The 22,039-nt window shown below is 45.8% G+C and overlaps 1 protein-coding gene across 2 annotated transcripts in view; it reads right to left on the reverse strand.

Moving 5' to 3' along the window:
- The window catches only part of hsd17b4 (hydroxysteroid (17-beta) dehydrogenase 4), a 235,015-nt gene that overhangs the window by 132,602 nt on the left and 80,374 nt on the right, over nucleotides 1-22,039 (reverse strand). For both annotated transcript variants that reach the window (XM_085986923.1, XM_085986934.1), the window contains exon 11: nucleotides 14,102-14,230. In XM_085986923.1, the coding sequence (XP_085843049.1) occupies nucleotides 14,102-14,230 (129 nt within the window). The remainder of the gene's footprint in view (nucleotides 1-14,101; nucleotides 14,231-22,039) is intronic.

Raw genomic sequence — 22,039 nt, forward strand, 5'->3', positions numbered from 1 at the left:
AGTTTGGATGAGCTGACATTTATGGAGAACGAGAGGCTAGCTAGGAAGAACATTTGGAATAGTCGGTTCTGCTGGTGACAAAGGCATAAATGAGGGATTCAATGGCAATAATGTAAGGAAGAGTTTCAATGAATCTTCCGGTGTGCAGTATAATCGCAGTAAGCTAGCTAAGGACACAGTTTGCTGAAGCTTTGGAAGCTAGAAATGTTTCATCTATGTGCAAACTGTATTGTGCCACCTGCCTACCCATCTTTCCACCTTTAACCTTTTCTGTCACCCAATTTATTATTTGTTCATGGGATGTGGGCATCGCTAGCAAGGCCAGCATTTATTGCCCATCCTTAATTGCCCTTGAGAAGGTGATGGTGAGCTGCCTTCTTGAACCGCTGCAGTCTGTATGGTGAAGATACTCCCATAATGCTGTTAGGGAGGGAGTTCCAGGATTTTGGCCCAGCGACGATGAAGGAACGATGACATATTTCCAAGTCAGGATGGTGTGTGACTTGGAGGGGAACTTGAAGGTGATGGCGAACCAATACACCAGCTGCCATTGTCCTTCTAGGTGGTAGAGGTCACGAATTTGGGAGGTGCTGTCGAAGAAGCCTTGGCGAGTTGCTGCAGTGCATCTTGTAGATGGTACACACTGCAGCCACGGTGCGTCAATGGTGGAGAGTGTGAATGTTTAAGGTGGTGGATGGGGTACCCATCAAGCGGGCTGCTTTGTCCTGGATGGTGTAGAGCTTCTTGAGTGTTGATGGAGCTACATTCCAAACACTCCGGACTTATGTCTTGTAGATGGTGGAAAGGCTTTGGGGAGTCAGGAGGTGGGACACTCGCCACTGAAGACCCAGCCTCTGACCCGCTCTTGTTGCCACAGTATTTACATGGCTGGTCCAGTTAAGTTTCTGGTCAATGGTGACCCCCCCCTGGATGTTGATGGTGGGGGATTCGGCGATGGTAATGCCGTTGAATGTCAAGGGGCAGTGGTTAGACTCTCTCTTGTTGGGGATAGTCATTGCCTGGCACTTGTGTGCCACTTATCAGCCCAAGCTTGAATGTCGTCCAGGTCTTGCTGCATGCAGGCATGGACTGCTTCATTATCTGAGGAGTTGCGAATGGAACTGAACACTGCAATCATCAGTGAACATCCTCACTTCTGACCTTATGATGGAGGGAAGGTCATTGATGAAGCAGCTGAAGATGGTTGGGCCTAGGACACTGCCCTGAGGAACTCTTGCAGCGATGTCCTGAGCTGAGCTCCATCCTCATAGGGAGTCATATTTGCCACTTGACCCTTGCTGACTTTCTCTTTTGCATTATGCAGCCAAGAATACACAAGTGTCATTCTGCTCATTTGGAAGGAGATGCAGTGACTGCGAACTGGAACATTAATAACTGTGACATAGAAGGATGTCATTGACCTTTTCATTGGAAAGCAAAGGTGATGGTGATAATGCATTATCCAGCAGGGGTATCAATGAACTGAAAACTAGGTGCTTCACAATGTCCAGACTGGCAGAACATGCAACATAGACATTTGTTGTTGCTATTGTTGTTCTTTTGGCACAAACAACAAGATAGTGCAGGGAAGACCTTTTAATCAGAAAGATGCCACACTTACCTTGCCCATTCCGATAGTCATTTCAGTTTTCCACTGATTTGGGGGTTGTAGAGGTGGCATTAACTGCTTCAGCCACCTCCCTCATTATGGAATAAGAAATTTTATTCCCCTGTGTGCCAAAGTGCCCTGCCTGCCTTGTCTTCAAGAATTCCTCAGCATTAGTAAAGTTTGATGCTCTCCTCCATTGGTCTTCTGGCTTCATGATGTACAACTTCCTCCTATAGCTGTTTCTGCTGCCAGTTCCCCCTGAAACGGTTACTGGACTTTAAATCCTGTAGCAGCACCTCAGTTTTCACCACTACAGGCAAGTACACTCATTGGTAGGTCACCAGCAGAAGCCCACCAATAGACAAGTAAATGGGCTGAACCCAGAACATTTGCCGGAGTCAGTGGCTGGGTGGAAGTACATGCCCTCAATGCTACATCAGGAAATCTAGGCCAATATTTCTAAATCTAAATTCCAAAATTGTATTAGAAAGTTTTTATCTATAACAGTTACCTCTTTTTTGTCTCCGACAAATCATTTGTGGTGTTGCATAGCAATTCTTTGCATTTATCATAAACACACATCTATTCTTGAGCACACGGCCAACAAGATAAGCAGCAATAGAGAATAGTTTGAATCATTCACAAAATCTGCTCTTTTAAGCCATATTTGCAGGGCAACTAAAATATCAATAGTGTTTCAATCTTACTATACACGTTCAGCATCAGTGCAAAGCAGTTTCTGACACTAAACTTGTGTTGTGTGCATTAGGAGTTCAAGCCCAACAACAACTTGCATCTTTAACGTAGTAAAACATCCCAAAGCACTTCACAGGAGTGTTATCAAACAAAATTTGACACCAAGCCACAGAGATATTAGGAGAGATAAATGTCAAAGGGTAAAGTTTTAAGGAGCATCATAAAGGAGGAGAGGCGCAGAGAGGTTTAGGGAGGGAATTCTAGAGCTTAGGCAGCTGAAGACACAATGGTGGAGCGATGAAAATCAGAGATGCGCAAGAATTGTAGGAGCACAGAGATCGCGGAGGGTTGTACGGCTGGAGGAAGTTACAGGGATAGGATGAGGCAAGGGCATAAGAGGGATTTGATTCTGGAGTAAATCACGATGAGACTCTCCCATGTAGGGAGTGTTATTCTGTTTCACACCAGTGTCGGGTCAGGCCCCAACTCGAGATTTAGGCTGCATATACACTAGTGTAGTGTGAATGCACCCTCAATGTGTCTTACGCCTTGTAAGCAAGAACATGAGATAGCCATTTATAACAAATTTATAATACCATTAAATAAGGCTTCTGCGTTTCTAGAGTGGGAAACTTATCTGTGGATTTAGTAGGACTGGTGAATATTCTAGAGTTTTACTAGATAACTTTAGAAGATTAGAGTATTTAAAATATTCTCATTTTTCTCATTAGATTTAATGCATTGGGTAGATTCCATGATGGGATAAAATATATAAAAGCACAGGTTTGATGGATCAAATGCCCTTTGCTTGTCCCATGCTTCATGCCCTTATGAAGAAAAAGATTCCTCCTGCTTTATCTGGAAAAAATTAAACTGAATAGATTCAGACACTATTAGACACTCATCGATATGGGAAACTACAAAAAGTGAGCTGATAAAAGGGAAACACAGACATAAAGGGGGAGTATTCTTTTTGTTTTAAAGTACAATATATTCTTCTTATCCTCAGTTCCGAGGGACTGCCTAAGAAGGACTTGCTTCCACACTAAAAATGAGTTCTCAGGTGACTGCTGAGTCCAATGCGGGACCTAGAGTCTCTGTCACAGGTGGGGCAGGCGGTGGTTGAAGGGGCGGGTGGGTGGGGTGCTTGGGTTGACGTGCGCTCCTTTCTCTGTTTGCGCTTGGCTTCCGCTTGCTCCCGGCGAAGAGACTCGGTGTTCGGCGCCTTCCCGGATGCTTCTCCTCCACTTTGTGCGGTCATGGGCCAGGGATTCCCAGGTGTTGGTAGGAATGTTGCACTTTTTCAAGGATGTCCTTGAAGCATTTCCTCTGCCCACTTGGGGCTCTCTTACCATGTTGGAGCTCAGAGTAGAGCGCTTGTTTTGGAAGTCTCGTATCGGGCATGCGGACGATGTGGCCCGTCCGTCGGAGCTGATCGAGCGTGGTCAAAGCTTCAATGCTGGGGATGTTGGCCTGAGTGAGAACACAGACGTTGGTGCGCCTATCCTGCCAATGGATTTGCAGGATCTTGCGGAGGCAGCGTTGGTGGTACCTCTCCAGTCCATGAGCTTGGTGCTGGGTTTGAGGTCCTGGTCTTCAAACACTCTCTTCCTCAGGCGACCGAAGGCTGCACTGGCACACTGAAAGCGGCGTTGGACTTTATCATCGACGTCTGCCCTTGTTGACAGTAGGCTTTCCGAGGTATGGAAAGTGGTCCACATTGTTCAAGGCCTAGTCGTGGATTTTGATAACCGGGGAGCAGTACTGTGCGTCGGGGGCGCACAGCAATATACAACAGTTACAGCACCAATTCCCAGTGCTGTGATCAAAATTCAATTCCCTGGGTCTATGGCACATGGAGCATCCAAATTAAGTAGTACAGGTAAATATTCTAACTTTTTTCATTCCTTTCCCCCCCGCAACCCCATTTCACAAATAACCTAGATACAGTATATGAAACTAAAAAAAATTATATTATGCTTACCAGAGTTTATCGATCTCAAAGTACAATAACAAACACAAAAGGTACAACCACAACAACTTGCATTTATATAGCATCTTTAACGTAGAAAAAAATGTCCCAATGTGCTTCAAAAAGTGCAATCAGAAATAAACGGATGCCAGGCCAAAGAGGATCAAAACTAAATGGTCTGTATGATTTTACTGTTAGCCAGGGGAACAATAACAATGACCAGTATTCTCATTCCCGCCCTCATTTCCTCTCCTCCAGACTCCCCGAACTTAAGTGTAAAGGCAGTTGTTAGGGAAGGGTTTGAAAAGTGTCAAACATAAAAGAAATTCAGATATACACAACACCCAACAAAATTGATTATACGGATTATTCACTCATAAGCATTACTTGTACGTCATAGGATGCAAGAAAAAAGTGATAAATGCACTCTAGTAACGAATTTCCAAACACAAATGTAGAAATTTACTTTTGTTACTGAAATTGTAAATATATTTTCAATTTTTTTTTTAGTTCCAAGACTAGATACTTTTCCCCTTTCTTCACAAAAATCTTATGTAGGTCTTGCAGTTCTTTTGTGTCACTATTCTTGAGTAACATATATACACACACACATTTCGATTAGGCACTTTACAGCCTTCTGGACTCAACATCGAGTTCAACAATTTCAGACCATAACCTCTGCCCCGATCATTATTTTTTTTCTCTCTCTCACATGGCAGCGGTCGATCATTCTGCCATTGCCATTTACACTTCATCAAGAGTCATCTTTTGTTTCTTAACTTGTCCCATTACCATCTCCTTTTGTCTTGCACCATCATCCCTTTTGTCTCTTAATCTCTCCTGCCTTCCATCCTATCACAGACCTTCCCCTTTTGTTCTTTTCTCCCCTCCCCCCTTTCCCTGCCCTTGCTTAAAAACCTGTTCCATCTCCAGCTTTTTCCAGTTCTGATGAAGGGTCATCAACCAGAAACATTAACTCTGTTTCTCTTTCCACAGATGCTGCCTGACCTGCTGAGTATTTCCAGCATTTTCTGTTTTCATTACGGTAGAAATTTCAGAGTTTCAAAGAAACCACAATTTTTATCGGATATAAATACTTAGGGGCTGATTTATTTCTTTTTTGCTACCACCCAGGATACAAATGCGGTAATCAGGAAATCCAGCGGATTCAGTCCCGCTGAGCGCTGGTTTCTGCAGCTGGACTTATATTTAGTGACGTGTAGACCTCTGAAACATATGGGAGCTTTTTTTGTATGTGTAACTGGGGCGGGAAAAAGCACATCATCACTTTTTGGGCTTTCTGGGGCGGGGGCGGGTGGCACCAGGAGGAGAGCAAAATGGACATTATAAGCTGAAATTAGGTTTGTTAGTAATTCAATTTGTTACTTGTCCTGCTTTTTTTTTTAATACATCAATGCACGGCCTGAAAGGGTGGTGAAAGCAGATTCGCTAGCAACTTTCAAATGAGAATTATAACAACAACTTGCATTTATGTAGTGCCTTCAATGTAGTAAAACTTCCCAATGCGCTTCATAGTAGAGTTAGCAAACAAAATTTGATACCGAGTCACATAAGGAGATATTAGGACAGATGACTAAAAGCTTGGTTAAAGAGGTAAGTTTTAAGGAGCGCTTTAGAGAGAGGTGGAGAGGTTTAGGGAGGGAATCCCAGAGCTTAGGGTCTAGGCAGCTGAAGGCACGGCCCTCAATTGTACATAGGATATACGGCACAGAAACAGACTATTTGGCCCAACCAGTCCATGCCGGCGTTTATGCTCCACTTGAGCCTCCTCCATCTTTTCTCATCTAACTATTCCCTTCTCCATCATATGCTTATCCAGCCTCCCCTTAAATACATCTATACTATTCGCTTCAACTACTCCCTGCGGTAGCGGGCTCCACATCTCACCACTTTGGGTAAAGAAGTTTCTTCTGAATTCCCTATTTGATTTCTTGGTGACTATCTTATATTGATGGTCTCTAGTTTTGCACTTTCACCACAATTGGAAACACTATCAAAACCTTTCATAATTTTTTTAAGACCTCTATTAGGTCACCCCTCAGCCTTCACTTTTCAAGAGAAAAGAGACCCAGCCTGTTCATCCTTTTCTGATAGTAGAAATGCGAGGTAAAAACTTGATGTGCCAAATAACTGCCCGAATCCGAAGTTAAAGCTTAAGACTGAAGCCTTTTATTAAATAAGAATCATGGCAGAGTTAACAGAGTCCATCATCGACCGAGCCCTTGGTAGAACATACCAGAAGAGGGGCGGGGCCAGGGAGGAGCATTAGTGGTTCCCCCTAGTGGAACATTCCAGACATTACACGTGCAAGTACAAATATCAGAACACAGTTATTTCATCACAAAACTATCATCCTTGTAAATGTTTTTTGCATCCTCTCCCTCTCAGTGCCTCTATATCCTTTTTGTAATATGGCAACCAGAATTGTACACAGTACGCCAAGTGCTGTTTAACCAAGGTTCGATACAAGTAAAGCATAACTTCTCTACTTTTCAATTCCATCCCTCTAGAAATAAACCCAAGTTCTTGGATTGCTTTTTTCAAATGGCCTTATTAACCTGCATCGCTACTTTTAGTGATCTGTGTATTTGTACTCAGAGATCCCTTTGCTCCTCTACCCCATTTAGATTCTTATTTTCCAAGTAATGTGTGACTTCCTTATTTTTCTTACCAAAATGTAATGCCTCACATTTATAAGTGTTGAAATTCATTTTTCAATTATATGCCCATTCTGCAATTTTATTAATGTCTTCTTGTAACTTGTTGCAGTCCTCCTCAGTATTGACTACCCCTCCACCACCCATTTGGTGTCATCGGAAAATTTAGAAATTGTGTTTTTGATTCCAAGTCTAAAACATTAATATAAATTATGAACAACATTGGTCCCAGCACTGATCCTTGTGGGACCCCACTTGCCACCCTCTGCCACTCTGAATAGCTACCCTTTATCCCTACTCCTTGCTTTCCATTTTGAAGCCAGCTAGCTATCTATTCTGCTACCTGCCCCGACTCCACATTCTCTGACCTTATTCATGAGTCTATTATGTGGTACCTTACTAAAGGCCTTTTGGAGAGCTAGATGAATTATATCTATTGCATTACTCTTGTCTACTCTCACTTACCTCTTCAAAGAATTCAATGAGGTTGATCAAGCAAGTCTTTCCCTTTTGAAATCCATGCTGACTATTTCTTATTATATTTTTTGTTTCTAGATGCTGTTCTATTTTTTCCATTTAGTAGGTTCTTGATACGCTTATCAATTACTCCATAAAAGACGATGAATCAGGAAGGTGATGAAAAGGCTTTTATTAACTAGAGAACAGAGCATGCCTCTCGTGGGTGGCTGGTTCCAAGAAGGAAGTGAGTCGGCGAAACCCCCACCTTTATACCTGGTCATGTGGGCGGAGTCAGCTGAGGCATGCCTTGGTACACAGCGCCACCCAGAGGTAACAATATACAATAACAGTGGTTTACCACATTCACCCCTTGTTTAAAATTAAGTCCGGCGGGGTGAAGGGTACTACAAGTTCGTGTAGTTAAGTCTATCAGGAGGCCTTGTCTGACGTCCTGGTGGCGGCGGCGGTGTTGCAGCATCCAACGTCGGATCTGGTGTCTGGGTGGTCAACGAAAGGTCCTGGGGCTCCGGCATGTCGTCTACAGGGGTTGGATTGGGAGGGGTGGTGGGGGATAACGGTGGTAGTTCAGGGGTACCCGAGGGTGCGAGATCTCGTATGGAGACCGTGTCCTCCCGCCCGTCTGGGTATGTCACCCAGGCATACTGGGGGTTGGCGTGTAGGAGGTGCACCCTCTCGACCAGGGGGTCTGTTTTATGGGTCCTTACGTGCCTCCGCAGTAGGACGGGCCCAGGAGAAGTCAGCCATGCCGGTAGCGAGGTTCCCGATGTGGACTTCCTGGGGAAAACGAACATTTGCTCATGAGGGGTGGCATTAGTGGCAGTACAAAGCAGTGACCGGATGGAGTGGAGCGCCGCAGGGAGGACCTCCTGCCAGCGAGAGGTCGGAAGGCCCTTAGATTTTAAGGCTAAGAGGACGGCCTTCCAAACCGTCGCGTTCTCTCTTTCCACCTGGCCGTTCCCCCGGGGGTTGTAGCTGGTGGTTCTGCTCGTAGCAATACCTCTCGCTAGCAGGTACTGCCGAAGTTCGTCGCTCATGAAAGATGAACCCCTGTCGCTATGTATATAGCTAGGGAACCCGAACAAGGCGAAGAGGTCATTCAGACATTTGACGACCGTGGTACTGGTCATGTCTGGGCAAGGGATGGCAAACGGGAAACGGGAGTACTCATCAATTATGTTGAGGAAGTACACATTGCGGTCAGAGGAGGGGAGGGGCCCTTTAAAATCGACGCTCAGGCGCTCGAAGGGGCGAGTGGCCTTGATCAGGCTTGCTCTGTCCGGCCTATAAAAGTGCGGTTTGCACTCGGCACAGATTTGGCAGTTCCTGGTCATGGTCCTGACCTCCTCGATGGAGTAGGGCAGGTTACGGGATTTGATGAAATGGAAGAACCTGGTGACCCCCGGGTGGCAGAGGTCATTGTGGAGGGTCTGCAGTCTACCAACCTGCGCGTTGGCGCATGTACCACGTGATAGGGCGTCTGGGGGCTCATTTAGTTTCCCGGGCCGGTACAAGATATCATAATTGTAGGTGGAGAGTTCGATTCTCCACCTCAAGATCTTGTCGTTCTTGATTTTGCCCCTCTGCTTATTATTAAACATAAAAGCTACTGAACGCTGGTCAGTGAGCAGGGTAAACCGTTTTCTGGCCAGGTAATGCCTCCAGTGACGCACCGCTTCCACAATAGCCTGGGCCTCCTTTTCGACAGAGGAGTGTCGGGTCTCGGGGCCCTGGAGGGTCCTTGAGAAAAAGGCCACGGGTCTGCCCGCCTGGTTAAGGGTCGCAGCTAGGGCGAAGTCGGATGCATCGCTCTCCACTTGGAAGGGGATCGACTCATCCACTGCGTGCATTGTGGCCTTCGCGATATCGCTCTTGATAAGAGTGAAGGCTGCACACGCCTCTGGTGTCAGGGGGAAGGAGGTGGATTTGATGAGGGGTCTAGCTTTGTCTGCATAGTGGGGAACCCACTGGGCATAGTAGGAGAAAAACCCCAGGCATCTCTTCAGTGCTTTTTGGCAGTGGGGGAGGGGTAGCTCCATTAGGGGGCGCATTCTGTCGGGGTCGGGCCCGATGACTCCGTTCTCCACCACGCAGCCGAGAATGGCGAGGCGTTTGGTGCGAAACATACATTTCTCTTTATTGTACGTTAGGTTCAGCCGTTGGGCCGTACGGAGGAATTTTTCTAGATTAACGTCATGGTCCTGCTGGTCGTGGCCACAGATGGTGACGTTATCCAGATAGGGAAAGGTGGCCTGCAGCGCGTTCTCGTCAACCATCCGGTCCATCTCCCTTTGGAAGACCGAAACCCCGTTGGTGACGCCGAAGGGAACCCTAAGGAAGTGGTAGAGGCGGCCGTTCGCCTCGAAGGCAGTATACTGGCGGTCCTCATGGCGGATGGGGAGCTGGTGGTATGCTGACTTAAGGTCAATGGTGGAGAATACTTTGTATTGCGCAATCTGGTTGACCATATCAGATATGCGAGGAAGGGGGTATGCGTCCAGCTGAGTGTACCGGTTTATGGTTTGGCTGTAGTCAATGACCAGGCGGCGTTTATCAGTGGTTTTAACGACTACAACCTGGGCTCGCCAGGGGCTAGTGCTCCCTTCGATAATGCCCTCCTTCAAGAGCCGCTCCACCTCAGAGCTAATGAAAGCTCTGTCCCCGGCGCTGTACCGCCTGCTCTTGGTAGCGATGGGTTTACAGTCGTGGGTGAGGTTAGCGAACAAGGGAGGGGGGGGGACTTTTAGTGTGGAAAGGCTGCAGGTGGTTTGCGGCGGGCGATTTAAAAGGTGTTGGTTGCAGACTGTGAGTGGGGGGAGGGGTCCACCGTATGCTAATGTGACACTTTTAAGGTGGCACTGAAAATCCAACCCTAGCAGCACGGCAGCGCAGAGACGGGGCAGGACTAGAAGTTTAAAATTTTTATATTCTGTGCCCCCAACCGAAAGGGTCACCACACAGTAGCCGCCGACGTCCATTGAATGGGACTTGGACGCCATAGAAATCCGATGGCGCGTCGGCAGGACCGTGAGGGAGTGGCTACGTACCGTGTCTGGGTGAATAAAACTCTCTGTGCTCCCGCTGTCGATTAGGCAAGTGGTGGCGCGGCCGTTTACCGTGATATCCATCATGGAGCTGGATAGATGATGAGGGAGGGCTTGATCCAGCGTAACGGAGGCCAGTGTATGGCTTAGTGAGTCGGTATGGTCGTCCGACGAGACGGTGGTCGAGTCCGGAGACGAAGTGGCGGTTGAGTGCGGCGAATAAAATGGCGGCGGCCATGCGGCCGGAGGTGCACAAAATGGCGGATAAGATGGCTGCCCCCATGGTTCGCACGCGGCGCTGCTGGTGTTCGCTGGTTTCCCCCTGCAGGCATTGGCGTAATGGCCTTTCTTCCCGCAGCCCGAGCAGGTAGCGGTCTTAGCCGGGCAGTGCGCTCTAGGGTGTTTTAACTGGCCACAGAAATAGCATTTTTGGGCCTGGTTACGGGGCATCGCTGCGGTTCTTACCGGGGGCGGCTGTCCCAGTTGATTTCGGGACATCGCTGCAGCAGTTGGTGCCGGGGGCAGCGGTCCCATGTCCCATGGTCGCGATGGCCATGGCGCGACGCCGTTACGTGAGTATGCTTCGAGGTTTCGGTGGGCCGCATCTAGCGAGAGCGCAAGGGCTACGGCCATCTTCAGGTCGAGCTCCTTGCTTTCGAGCAGTCTCTGCCGGGAGTAGTCGGACTGGAGGCCCCTGACGAAGGCATCACAAGTAAGTCCCTCCGCGTGCCCCGCAGCCGTTACCTCCTTACAGTCGCAGTCTCTGCAGAGTGTCTGTAACGCCCGTAAAAATGCCTCTACCGATTCCCCCGGTTGCTGCCTGCGGGATCCCAAGAGGTGTCTGGCGTAAATCGTGTTCACTCGGCGCGTGTATTGCCCTTTTAGTAGTTCGAGGGCCGCCGTGTACGTAGTAGCGTCCCGGATGAGCGTATATACTTGAGGGCTCACCTGGGCGGTCAAAACTTTTAGTTTGTTCTCCTCCGATGTCACGGCGGAGGCTCCTAGGAAGGATTCAAAGCAGCTCAGCCAGTGTTCGAAATTGGTTGATGAACCCGCTGCTTGAGGGTCGAGGTTCAGGCATGCCGGTCTGAGGGCTCGCAGCAACGCCTGCTGTTGTTGCTGTTCAGGTGTCGCCATTTTACTTCTAGTTAATAAAATTGATACGCTTATCAATTACTCCATAAAAGACGATGAATCAGGAAAGTGATGAAAAGGCTTTTATTAACTAGAGAACAGAGCATGCCTCTCGTGGGTGGCTGGTTCCAAGAAGGAAGTGAGTCGGCGAAACCCCCACCTTTATACCTGGTCATGTGGGCGGAGTCAGCTGAGGCATGCCTTGGTACACAGCGCCACCCAGAGGTAACAATATACAATAACAGTGGTTTACCACAGTTCTGTTGTCTTTCCTACCACCAATGTTAAGCTGACTGGCCTATAGTTCCCTGGACATGTTCTATCGCCCTTCTTAAATACAGGTATTATGTTAGCTATCCGTCATTCCTCTGGCACTACACCTTTTTCTAACGAATTATTAAATATGTGTAATAGTGCCTCTGCTATCTCTTCCCTAGATTCTTTTAAAATGCGCGGATGTAATCCGTCTGGACCATGGGTTTTATCCTCGAGTTTCATTAGTTTATTTAATATTGCTTCTTTTTTTTAAATTTATTTTTTTATTCGTTCACGGGATGTGGGTGTCACTGGCAAGGCCGGCACTTATCGTATCCATCCCCAATTGCCCTCGAGAAGGAACCGCTGCAATCCTTGTGGTGAAGGTACTCCCACAGTGCTGACTTTGTCAAAGACGTTTGATACAACTCATGGCTCGCTGGGCCATTTCAGAGGGCAGTTAAGAGTCAGCCACGTTGCTGTGGGTTTGGAGTCACATGTAGGCCACACCGGGTAAGGATGGCCGGTTTCCTTCCCTAAAAGGACATTAGTGAACCAGTTGGGTTTTTAACGACAATTTCATGGTCACCAGTACCAATGCTAGCTTTTTAATTCCAGATTTATTTAATTAGCCGAGTTTAAATTCCCCAGTTGCCATGGTGGGATTTGAACTCAAGTCTCCGGATTATTAGTCCAGGCCTCTGGATTACTCGTCCAGTAACGTAACCACTATGCTACCGTACCCCAATTTTTATTTTAAATGCGGTTAGATCATTTCTAATCTCTTCTTTCGATGTCATGTCCAACTGATCTGTCTCCCTGGCAAATACCGAAACAAAGAAAATATTTAATATTTCTGCCATTTCACTATCGCTGCCTGTGATTTTATCTGAACTGACCCTTAGTGGCCCTATTCCCATCCCAACTTTTCCAGTACAGTGACTAAAATTAGGGATGCACAAGAGGTCAGAATTGGAGGAGTGCAGAGATCTGAGAATTCTAAGGCTGGAGGACATTACAGAGAGAGGGAGAGGCGAGGCCATGTAGTGATTTGAAAGAATTTAAAATTGAAGCCAGGAGCTAATGTAGGTCAGCTAGCACAGGGGTGATGGGTGAATGGGACTTGGTATGAGTTAGGATACGGGCAGCAGAGTTTTGCCCTTGAAAAGATAATTTTCAGGGAAACGAGGAAAGACCAAGGATGTGGGACTAATTGTCTTTCAAAGAGCCGACACATGCACAATGGGAGGAATAGCCTCCTTCTGTGCTGTAAGACTCTATGGCCTAGAAATTCACCGGCGCCCCGTTTGGGGCGCCAGCCTCACCAGGGTGCCGGAAGTACCACCCCGGAAGGAGTCGCGGCCGCCCGCTGCAAATTCAGTTTCAGCGCCCCAGACGGAAGCGCGGCGCTACTCGAGGCGCCCCGCATCCCTCTTGGGCGCTGCAACTGAAAATTGCAGCGCAACGTGCCACAGCGCCACACGCTGCGGCACGGCGCGCTGCGGTACTGCAGGCCTTCCTCCCCCTCAAAGGGGAGGAGCCTGCTGCAGCGCGCTCGAAAAGCGCGAGTGCCGGCAAAAGAGCCCGGCACCGAGGAGAAGTGCCGGGCTCTTGGGACACAGCTGGCACTTCGCGGTGGGGGGGGGGGCGCTCAGGAGGCCGGGGACGGCGGCGCGGAGAGCTGCCGCCCCGCACCTCAGTGCCTCTACCGCCGCCGGTAGGCCCCCCTGAACCAGTCGCAAATTGCCACCGCCGTTAAAGCAGGGGGGCGCTACTAAATTTCGCGATCGGGGCGGTAGCTGGGCGCTGCGCACATCGATGAGGTCATCGGTAGCGGCGCAGCGCTAATGGCTAGCGCCGCCATTAGCGTCCCGCTAAATTTAGCGGGAGGCATGGCCAATGGCGCAAAGCCCACTAAGTGCCCTCTTAGCGCGTTAACGGGTGGCGCAGGCCACTGAATTTCTAGGCCTATGATTCTATCAATGTTTCATACATTAACCTCCAAAAATCAGCAGTCAGAGGTCACCAAGTTCCCCCTTTCAAATCCACAATTTGTTACAACACTTTTAACGTTAAGGGCTAGCCTTTTCACTTTTAACAGTACCAAGGTATATTAGTGCTTATTTTAGCCAGATCATTGATAGTGGGCCATTTCAGAACTGTGCTCCAGGCAGATTCTGGACGCTTTCGTAATTCACAAATTTCAAACTTTGGCAGAATCTCCAACAAAAATTACCTTTGGTGCTTTTGGGTTTGGTAGCATTATCAAAGTCACAGATTCGTTCCCAGTTGTCACGCACTGCTTCAGGTGTCATTTGTTGATTCTTTTGTCTTAAAATAGCACCCAATGTTCGCTCCCAACGCACTAATGACAATAGAATATTAAGAATAATTATACAATTGTTGACTCAAAACATGTATGATGCAATGTTTCCAAGACTCACATTTGCACTGAAGCAGAAAAAAATTGAACTTTTCAACTTCTTCAAATTTCTAAAAGATTATTTACTCAGATATATGTTTTCATTTCCAGACTTCTCAGTAGCATTTGAACAAGCATTTGCACTACTTAAAAATGCTTCCAAATATAACATTGAAATTCTAAATAAGCTGAGCCTTCAAGTGTAGTGTTGATCTGAGGATTTAAATAATGCTACATATGTTTTATATTGAATACCTCATATCAACAGGTTTTAACTGAATTGAGTTATGTGAAGAAATAAATAAATTTCCCTGAAAACATCAATGCTCAAAATTAAAGGGATTTGGCTCATGTTAAGTCTGCATAAATTATTCTCAACATCATTCCTTACAATAAGTCACAGTTCCACTCCTCCTCCCTTTAATTATAAGGTCAACTTGGCTCAGTTGGTAGCACTCAGACTGTCGTTTCAAGCCCCACTCCAGGACTTCAGCACATAATCTAGGCTGACATTTCAGTGTAGTATTGAAGGAGTGCTGCATGGTCAGAGGTGATGTTAAACCGAGGTCCCATCTGCCTGTTCTGGTGATTCAGGTGGACGTAAAGGAACTCATAACAGTACACAAAGAGTAGCAGGATGTCTGGTATCCTTGCCAACATTTCCCCCACCAACAGCATCAGTGGTCATTCATCCCATTTGTTGTTTGTGGGATTAAGCTGAATACAAATGAGATGCCACATTTGTTTACATAACAGAGACTACACTTAATAATTCATTGGATACAAAATGCTTTGGAAGACATGATATAAACGCAAATTCTTGCTTGCTTTCTTTAAACATTAATTTTTTTAAATGTACACTTCTTTCACATAGCTCCTCATCATAGCTGAAAATTACATATTGTTTCCCAGACCTAGGGAAACTGGGACATGAAGTCTGAGTACCCAGTCGGAAACTTCCACACTTCTTATTTCTTCTGCTCTTGCCAACTCTACTGGCTGTAATCAGTGGCGAGTCTCTCGGTGTCTGAGACACACTGTGCACAAAGACGAAAAAAAGTGCTTGGGGCTACTTTCCTTTCTTCAAAAACACAACTATCAGCCAAATGTAAACAGTTGAAAGAAAACACATTTAATGCCTCTTCAAGAGTCAAATGTACATCTTAAAAGACCCTCACCTCAAGAACCATAGACCAAAAAGCATAAAAGCGGAATTTAATTACTCATGGGGCTAATATAACTATAAATGCACCTAGATTCTACTATAAATAATGAAGGTGGGGTTTTCAACAGTAGATACAATACTAGTGTGAAATCACAGTTGAAATAAGACAGAACTAGGACACGGAGGGCTGACAGTGAACTTCAAAATCCAAAACAACAAATGAAACCTCAAAAATCTTCAACATAGGGACACAGGAACAGGGGTAGGCCATTCAGCCCCTTGAACCTGTTCCACCATTCAAGAGGTCATGGCTGATCTGTATCTTAACTCCATCCACCTGCCTTGGCTCCGTATCCCATAATACCTTTAGCTAGCAAAAATCTATTGTTCTCAGATTTAAAATGATTAATTGAGTGAGCATCTACTACTTTTGTGGTAGTGAGTTCCTTTGTATGAAAAAGTGTTTCTTAACTCCTCTCTGGAATGACTTGGTTCTGAATTTAAGGTTATATATGCTTATCCTAGACTCCCCCACCAGCAAGGTACCCTCTACATACCCTATCAATTCCTTTTAAAAATCCTAAAAACCTCAAATAACCCCTTAACCTTCTATATTCCAAGGAATACAAGCCTAGTTTATGTAATCTCTCTTTATAATCTAAGGTGCGGTGCCCAGAACTATACACAGTACAAAACAAGTGCTCTACTCGGAGCTTCGACAAGGCAAGAGAGCCCCAGGTGGGCAGAGGAAACGCTTCAAGGACACCCTCAAAGTCTACTTGAAAAAGTGCAACATCCCCACCGACACCTGGGAATCCCTGGCCCAAGACCGCATGAAGTGGAGGAGAAGCATCCGGGAAGGCGCCGAACACCGAGTCTCTTCGCCGGGAGCAAGTGGAAGCCAAGCGCAAAGAGCGCATGTCAACCCAAGCACCCCACCCACCCACCCCTTCAACCACCGCCTGCCCCACCTGTGACAGAAACTGTAGGTCCCGCAAACTCATTTTTAATGTGGAAGCAAGTCATCCTCGGTTCTGAGGGACTGCCGAAGAAGGCACAGTACTCCAGAGGTGGTCTACCCAGGCCTTGGTATAGCCATAGCAAAACTTCCTCCCCTTTAAGTCCAAGCAATTTCTTTCACATCGTATATAAGAACATAAGAAATAGGAGTAGGCCATTCGGCCCCTCAAGCCTGCTCCACCATTCAATAAGATCATGGTTGATCTTCTACCTCAACTGCACTTTCCTGCACTATTCCCATATCCCTTGATTCCCTTAATATCCAGAAATCTATCGATATCTGTCTTGAATATACTCAACGACTGAGCCTCCACAGCCCTCTGGGGTAGAGAATTCCAAAGATTCATCACCCTCCAAGTGAAGAAATTTCTCCTCAGCTCAGTCCTAAATGGCCAACCCCTTATTCTGTGATCCCTGGCTCTAGACTCCCCAGCCAGGGGTAACATCCTCCCTGCATCTACCCTGTCAAGCCCTGTAAGAATTTTGTATGTTTCAATGAGATCACCTCTCATTCTGCTAAACTCTAGAGAATATAGGCCTTCCCTCCAATATAAGGTCAGAAATGGGGATGTTCACTGATGATTGCACAGTGTTCAGCGCCATTCACAACTCCACAGATAATGAAGTAGTCCATGCCCGCATGCAACAAGACCTGGACGACATTCAGGCTTGGGCTGATAAGTGGCAGGTAACATTCGCACCGCAGAAGTGCCAGGCAATGACTATCTCCAACAAGCAAGAGTCTAGCCACCACCCCTTGACATTCAATGGCATTACCATCGCCGAATCCCCCACTATCAACATCCTGCAGGGTCACCATTAACCAGAAACTTAACTGGACCAGCCACATAAATACTGTGGCAACAATAGCAGGTCAGAGACTAGGTATTCTGCGGCGAGTTTCTCACCTCACGACTCCCCAAATCCTTTCCACCATCTACAAGGCACAAGTAAGGAGTGCGATGGAATATTCTCCACTTGCCTGGATGAGTGCAGCTCCAACAACACTCAAGAAGCTCGACACCATCCAGGACAAAGCAGCCCGCTTGACTGGCACCCCATCGACCACTTTAAACATTCACTCCCTCCACTACCGGTGTACCATCTACAAGATGCACTGCAGCAACTCGCCAAGTCTTCTTCGGCAGCACCTCCCAAACCTGTGACCTCTTCCACCTAGAAGGACAAGGGAAGCAGGCGCATGGGAACACCACCACCTCCAAGTTCCCATCCAAGTCACACACCATCCTGACTTAGAAGTATATCGTCGATCCTTCATCATCACTAGGTCAAAATCCTGGAACTCCCTACCTAACAGCACTGTGGGAGTACCTTCACCACACGAACTGCAGCAGTTCAAGGCGGCGGCTCGCCACCACCTTCTCAAGGGCAACTAGGGATGGGCAGTGAATTAAATACTAATACAAAAGCAAAATACTGCGAACGCTGGAAATCTGAAATAAAAACAGAAAATGCTGGAAATACTCAGCAGGTCAGGCAGCATCTGTGGCGAGAGAAACAGAGTTAACGTTTCCGGTCGATGACCCTTCGTCAGAACTGGAAAAAGTTGGAGATGGAACAGGTTTTTAAGCAAGTGTAGGAGCAGGGAAAGGGGGAACGCTCTGTTCTCTATCTGTTAACCAATCTTCAATCCCATGAGCCACATATGATGGAATGGATACAGAGACATCAATACTGCAGGACAAATTACCAGCTACATAGGCATTATGCCAGTCATCATCCTATTTCATTACAGAAAGCTTATTAACCATGGCGCAGGCATATGCTAAACTGCAGCAAAACTGCCAAATCTGTTAATGCAGCTTGCCAACCATAGATAAAGCATCACTCCACTGATAATTTAGTGTTTTTTCACCTATTCTTCTTGGCTGCTGCCGCACTTCCCATTGTATCTCAAACTGTGGTTCACCAAGAAGATTCATGCCAGATCATAGACCAATTTTTGACAGTGAATATTTTTTGGTCAATCTTAAGGATAAATTAGTATTAAGCATGATATCCAAGAAAATCAGTTGTCAAATGTCTGCATATTACTGATAGGAAACTTGCTTATGGCTGGCAAGATGCCTGGCTGCTTGTGGGTAAGGAATCTGCAAAGAGCTGGCAAGATGCCTGCTGGTTTACAAGCTGCTCATGATAAGTTGACATGGTTGGCAGACTGCCTGTGTTAGGCAGTGATAACAGGATTTGCAGTTCTGACAATGATCACATCTCAGCTGGACTGAAGTTCATCTGAAGCAGTATAGGTAAGTAGGATCTCTGGATATTTGATACTGAAATGCACTTCAGTACCATACAAGGCTTGTCTGTTCAACATTCTTTTACAGAAAAAGCACTGAGCAAAAAAGGTAACATTCTACATGAACCTCAAAGAAATAACAGTATTCAGGACCTCGAGGATAATAATGTCTGGATTACTGCCCAAGCCACGTGCAAATTGGCATAGAAACAGTCAGATCAGGAGAATGAACACGTGGCTAAAGGGCTGGTGTGGGAAGGAGGGGTTCCTTTTCATGGGACACTGGCACCAGTTCTGGGACAGACTCCACTGAACTGGGATGGGACCCATGTCCTAGTAAAAAGGGTAATTAGGGAGGTGGCAAAGGCTTTAAACTAGTAAGATGGGGGAAGGGATCTACAAGTACCAGCCTGAATGTAAATAAAACAGGAAAGGAGACTATAGGAAAGAGTAAAGTAAGGGAGGACATTGATAGCCAGGGAATAAAGAGAGTTATAGAACAGGAGTTTAAAAAGATGGTTAAAAATAAAGTGAGAGTAACTGTTATTAAAAATGAGTTAATCTGTCTGTACAGCAATGCACAGTGTCCGTAATAATTCAGGGGAGCTGGAGGCAATCATACGCTGCGAGGAACCAGAAATAGCTACAGAAAAAACAGGACTGGGAAGTCAACATTATAAAGTATAACATATTTAGAAAAGATAGAGACGGGAAAAGGGGAGGTGGAGTAGCTGTACTTATTAGGGATAACATAATGGCAGTAGAAAAAAAGTGACACCGCTATCAGCAAGACAGGTATAGAATCCATGTGGATAGAGATAAAAGATAATGGGCACTAATTTGCGGCCCCTATGGGTACGTACGATCCAGTAAGGGCCGCACAAGTTCCAGGTTTTCACGTACGAAGCGCACGAGCGAAAACCCAGAGCTTGCAATCTGTCAAGAATCTTAACAGATCCTCCGCATCTCCAGGAAAAGGGCATCCGTGGGCGAAGAATGGGGCTATTTGCCCAATTTCTGCCCAGCGAATGCCCGTGAAATTCTTACGCCTGGTAAGGCCTGCTTTTACTAGCACAAGAGTTTAAAAAAAACATTAAAATAAATTTTTAGCAATCATTTTTACATTAAAAACCTGTAAAATAAGTTAATTTTTAGCCCCTTTAAAACATTCAAATTTATTTTACAAAAAATAAATTTTTGTTTTAAATATTTAATTAAATAGCATACAGAATCGCCATCAGCATGAATGGGGATCCCCTTCTGTTATTTGTTGGCCGGCCCACGTGATCCCACGGGCACTTGCAAACCCCGCGCACCCAGAATATGTGACCATAATATAATACGCTTTAAGGTGATAATTGAGAAGGACGTAAGTATGACAAAGGCCAGGGTAATAGATTGGAGAAAAGCTGATTTTGAGGGACTGAGAATAGAACTTGGGAAAATAAAACGGACAACAATATTGGCAAACAATGACGTAGAACAGCGATGGGAAACATTTGAAACAGTGTTCAACAGAGTCCAGGAAAAATATATTCCGCTAAAAAACAAGAACACTAATGAGACTCCATAAGGAAAAAATTGAGGGTAAGGAAAGAGGCATACATTAAGTACATGGACAGCAGGGGAGAGCATGATAAGGGAGAATATGAAGGGATTAGGAGAGAAGTCAAAAAATCAATTAGGAAGGCAAAGAGGAACTATAAAAATAAAATCAAGGAATCTAAAAAATAGTAAAATATTTTACAGGCACATAAATTTTTAAAAAAGGAAGGTCAGGATGGGAATAGGGCCACTATAGGATGGAGAGGATTATACCACAGGCAGCAATAAAGAGATGGCAGAGATGTTAAATAATTACTTTGCTTCAGTATTTACCAGGGAGATGGAACAGATGGAGAGGACATCGGATAATGAGATTAGTAATGAGTTAACTGCATTTAAAATAAAATGAGGAGATATTATTAAATAAACTAATGAAATTTAAAGAGGATAAAATCCCTGGTCCGGACGGATTACATACGCGAATTTTAAAAGAAATAGCAGAGGCATTACAACACATTTAGTAATTTGTTGGAAAAAGGTGTCTGCCCAGAGGACTGGTGAATAGTTAATGTATAATACCTATATTTAAGAAGGGAAATAGAACATGTCCAGGGAAATATAAGCCAGTCAGCTCATCAGTGGTAGGAAAAATAATGGAATCCCTACTAAAGGAGAAAAAAAAAATCTAAAACAAAAAATATAAGTCAGCATGGATTTCAAAAGGGAAAGTCTTGTTTGATTAACCTGATTGAATTTTTTGAAGAGGTAACAGAGAATAGACAAGGGCAATGCAGTAGGTGTAATTTATCTAGATTTTCAAAAGGCCTTCGATAAGGTACCACATAAGAGACTAATGAATAAGGTCAGGGAATGAGGAGTCAGGAGACAAGTAACAGAATGGATAGCTTGCTGGCTTCAAGACAGACAGCAGAGAGTAGGGGTAAAGGGTAGCTATTCAGAGTGGCAGAAGGTGGGTAGTGGTGTTCCACAAGGATCAGTGCTGGGACCACTGTTGTTCACAATTTAGAGTCATACAGCACAGAAAGAGGCCCTTCAGCCCATCGTGTCCACGCGGCCATCAAGCCCTATCTATTCTAATCCCATTTTCCAGCACTTGGTCCGTAGCCTTGTATGCTATGGTGTTTCAAGTGCTCATCTAAATGCTTCTTGAATGTTGCGGGTTCCTCCCTCTACCAACCTTTCACCCTCTGGGTGAAAAAGTTTTTCCTCAAATCCCCTCTAAACCTCCTGCCCCTTACCTTGAAACTATGCCCCCTGGTTATTGACCCCTCTACTAAGGGGAAAAGTTCCTATCTAGCCTATCTATGCCCCTCATAATTTTGTACACCTCAATCAGGTCCCCCCTCAGCCTTCTCTGCTTCAAGGAAAACAACCCCAGCCTGTCCAGTCTCTCCTTATAGCTGAAGCTCTCCAGCCCAGGTAACATCCTGGTGAATCTCCTCTGCACCATCTCCAATGCAATCACATCCCTCCTATAGTGTGGCGACCAGAACTGCACACAGTATTCCAGCTGTGGCCTAACTAGCGTTTTGTACAGTTCCATCATAACCTCCCTGCTCTTGTATTCTATGCCTCGGCTAATGAAGGCAAGTATCCCATATGCCTTTTTAACCACCTTATCTACCTGTCCTGCTGCCTTCGGGGATCTATGTACATGCACACCAAGGTCCCTCTGATCCTCTGTCCTTCCTAAGGTCCTACCATTCATTGCGTATTCCCTTGCCTTGTTAGTCCTCCCAAA

The sequence above is a fragment of the Somniosus microcephalus genome, chromosome 1 (genome assembly GCF_052327205.1).
Source record: "Somniosus microcephalus isolate GS21.2 chromosome 1, FLI_Smic_1.0, whole genome shotgun sequence".
NCBI classification, from domain to species: domain Eukaryota; kingdom Metazoa; phylum Chordata; class Chondrichthyes; order Squaliformes; family Somniosidae; genus Somniosus; species Somniosus microcephalus.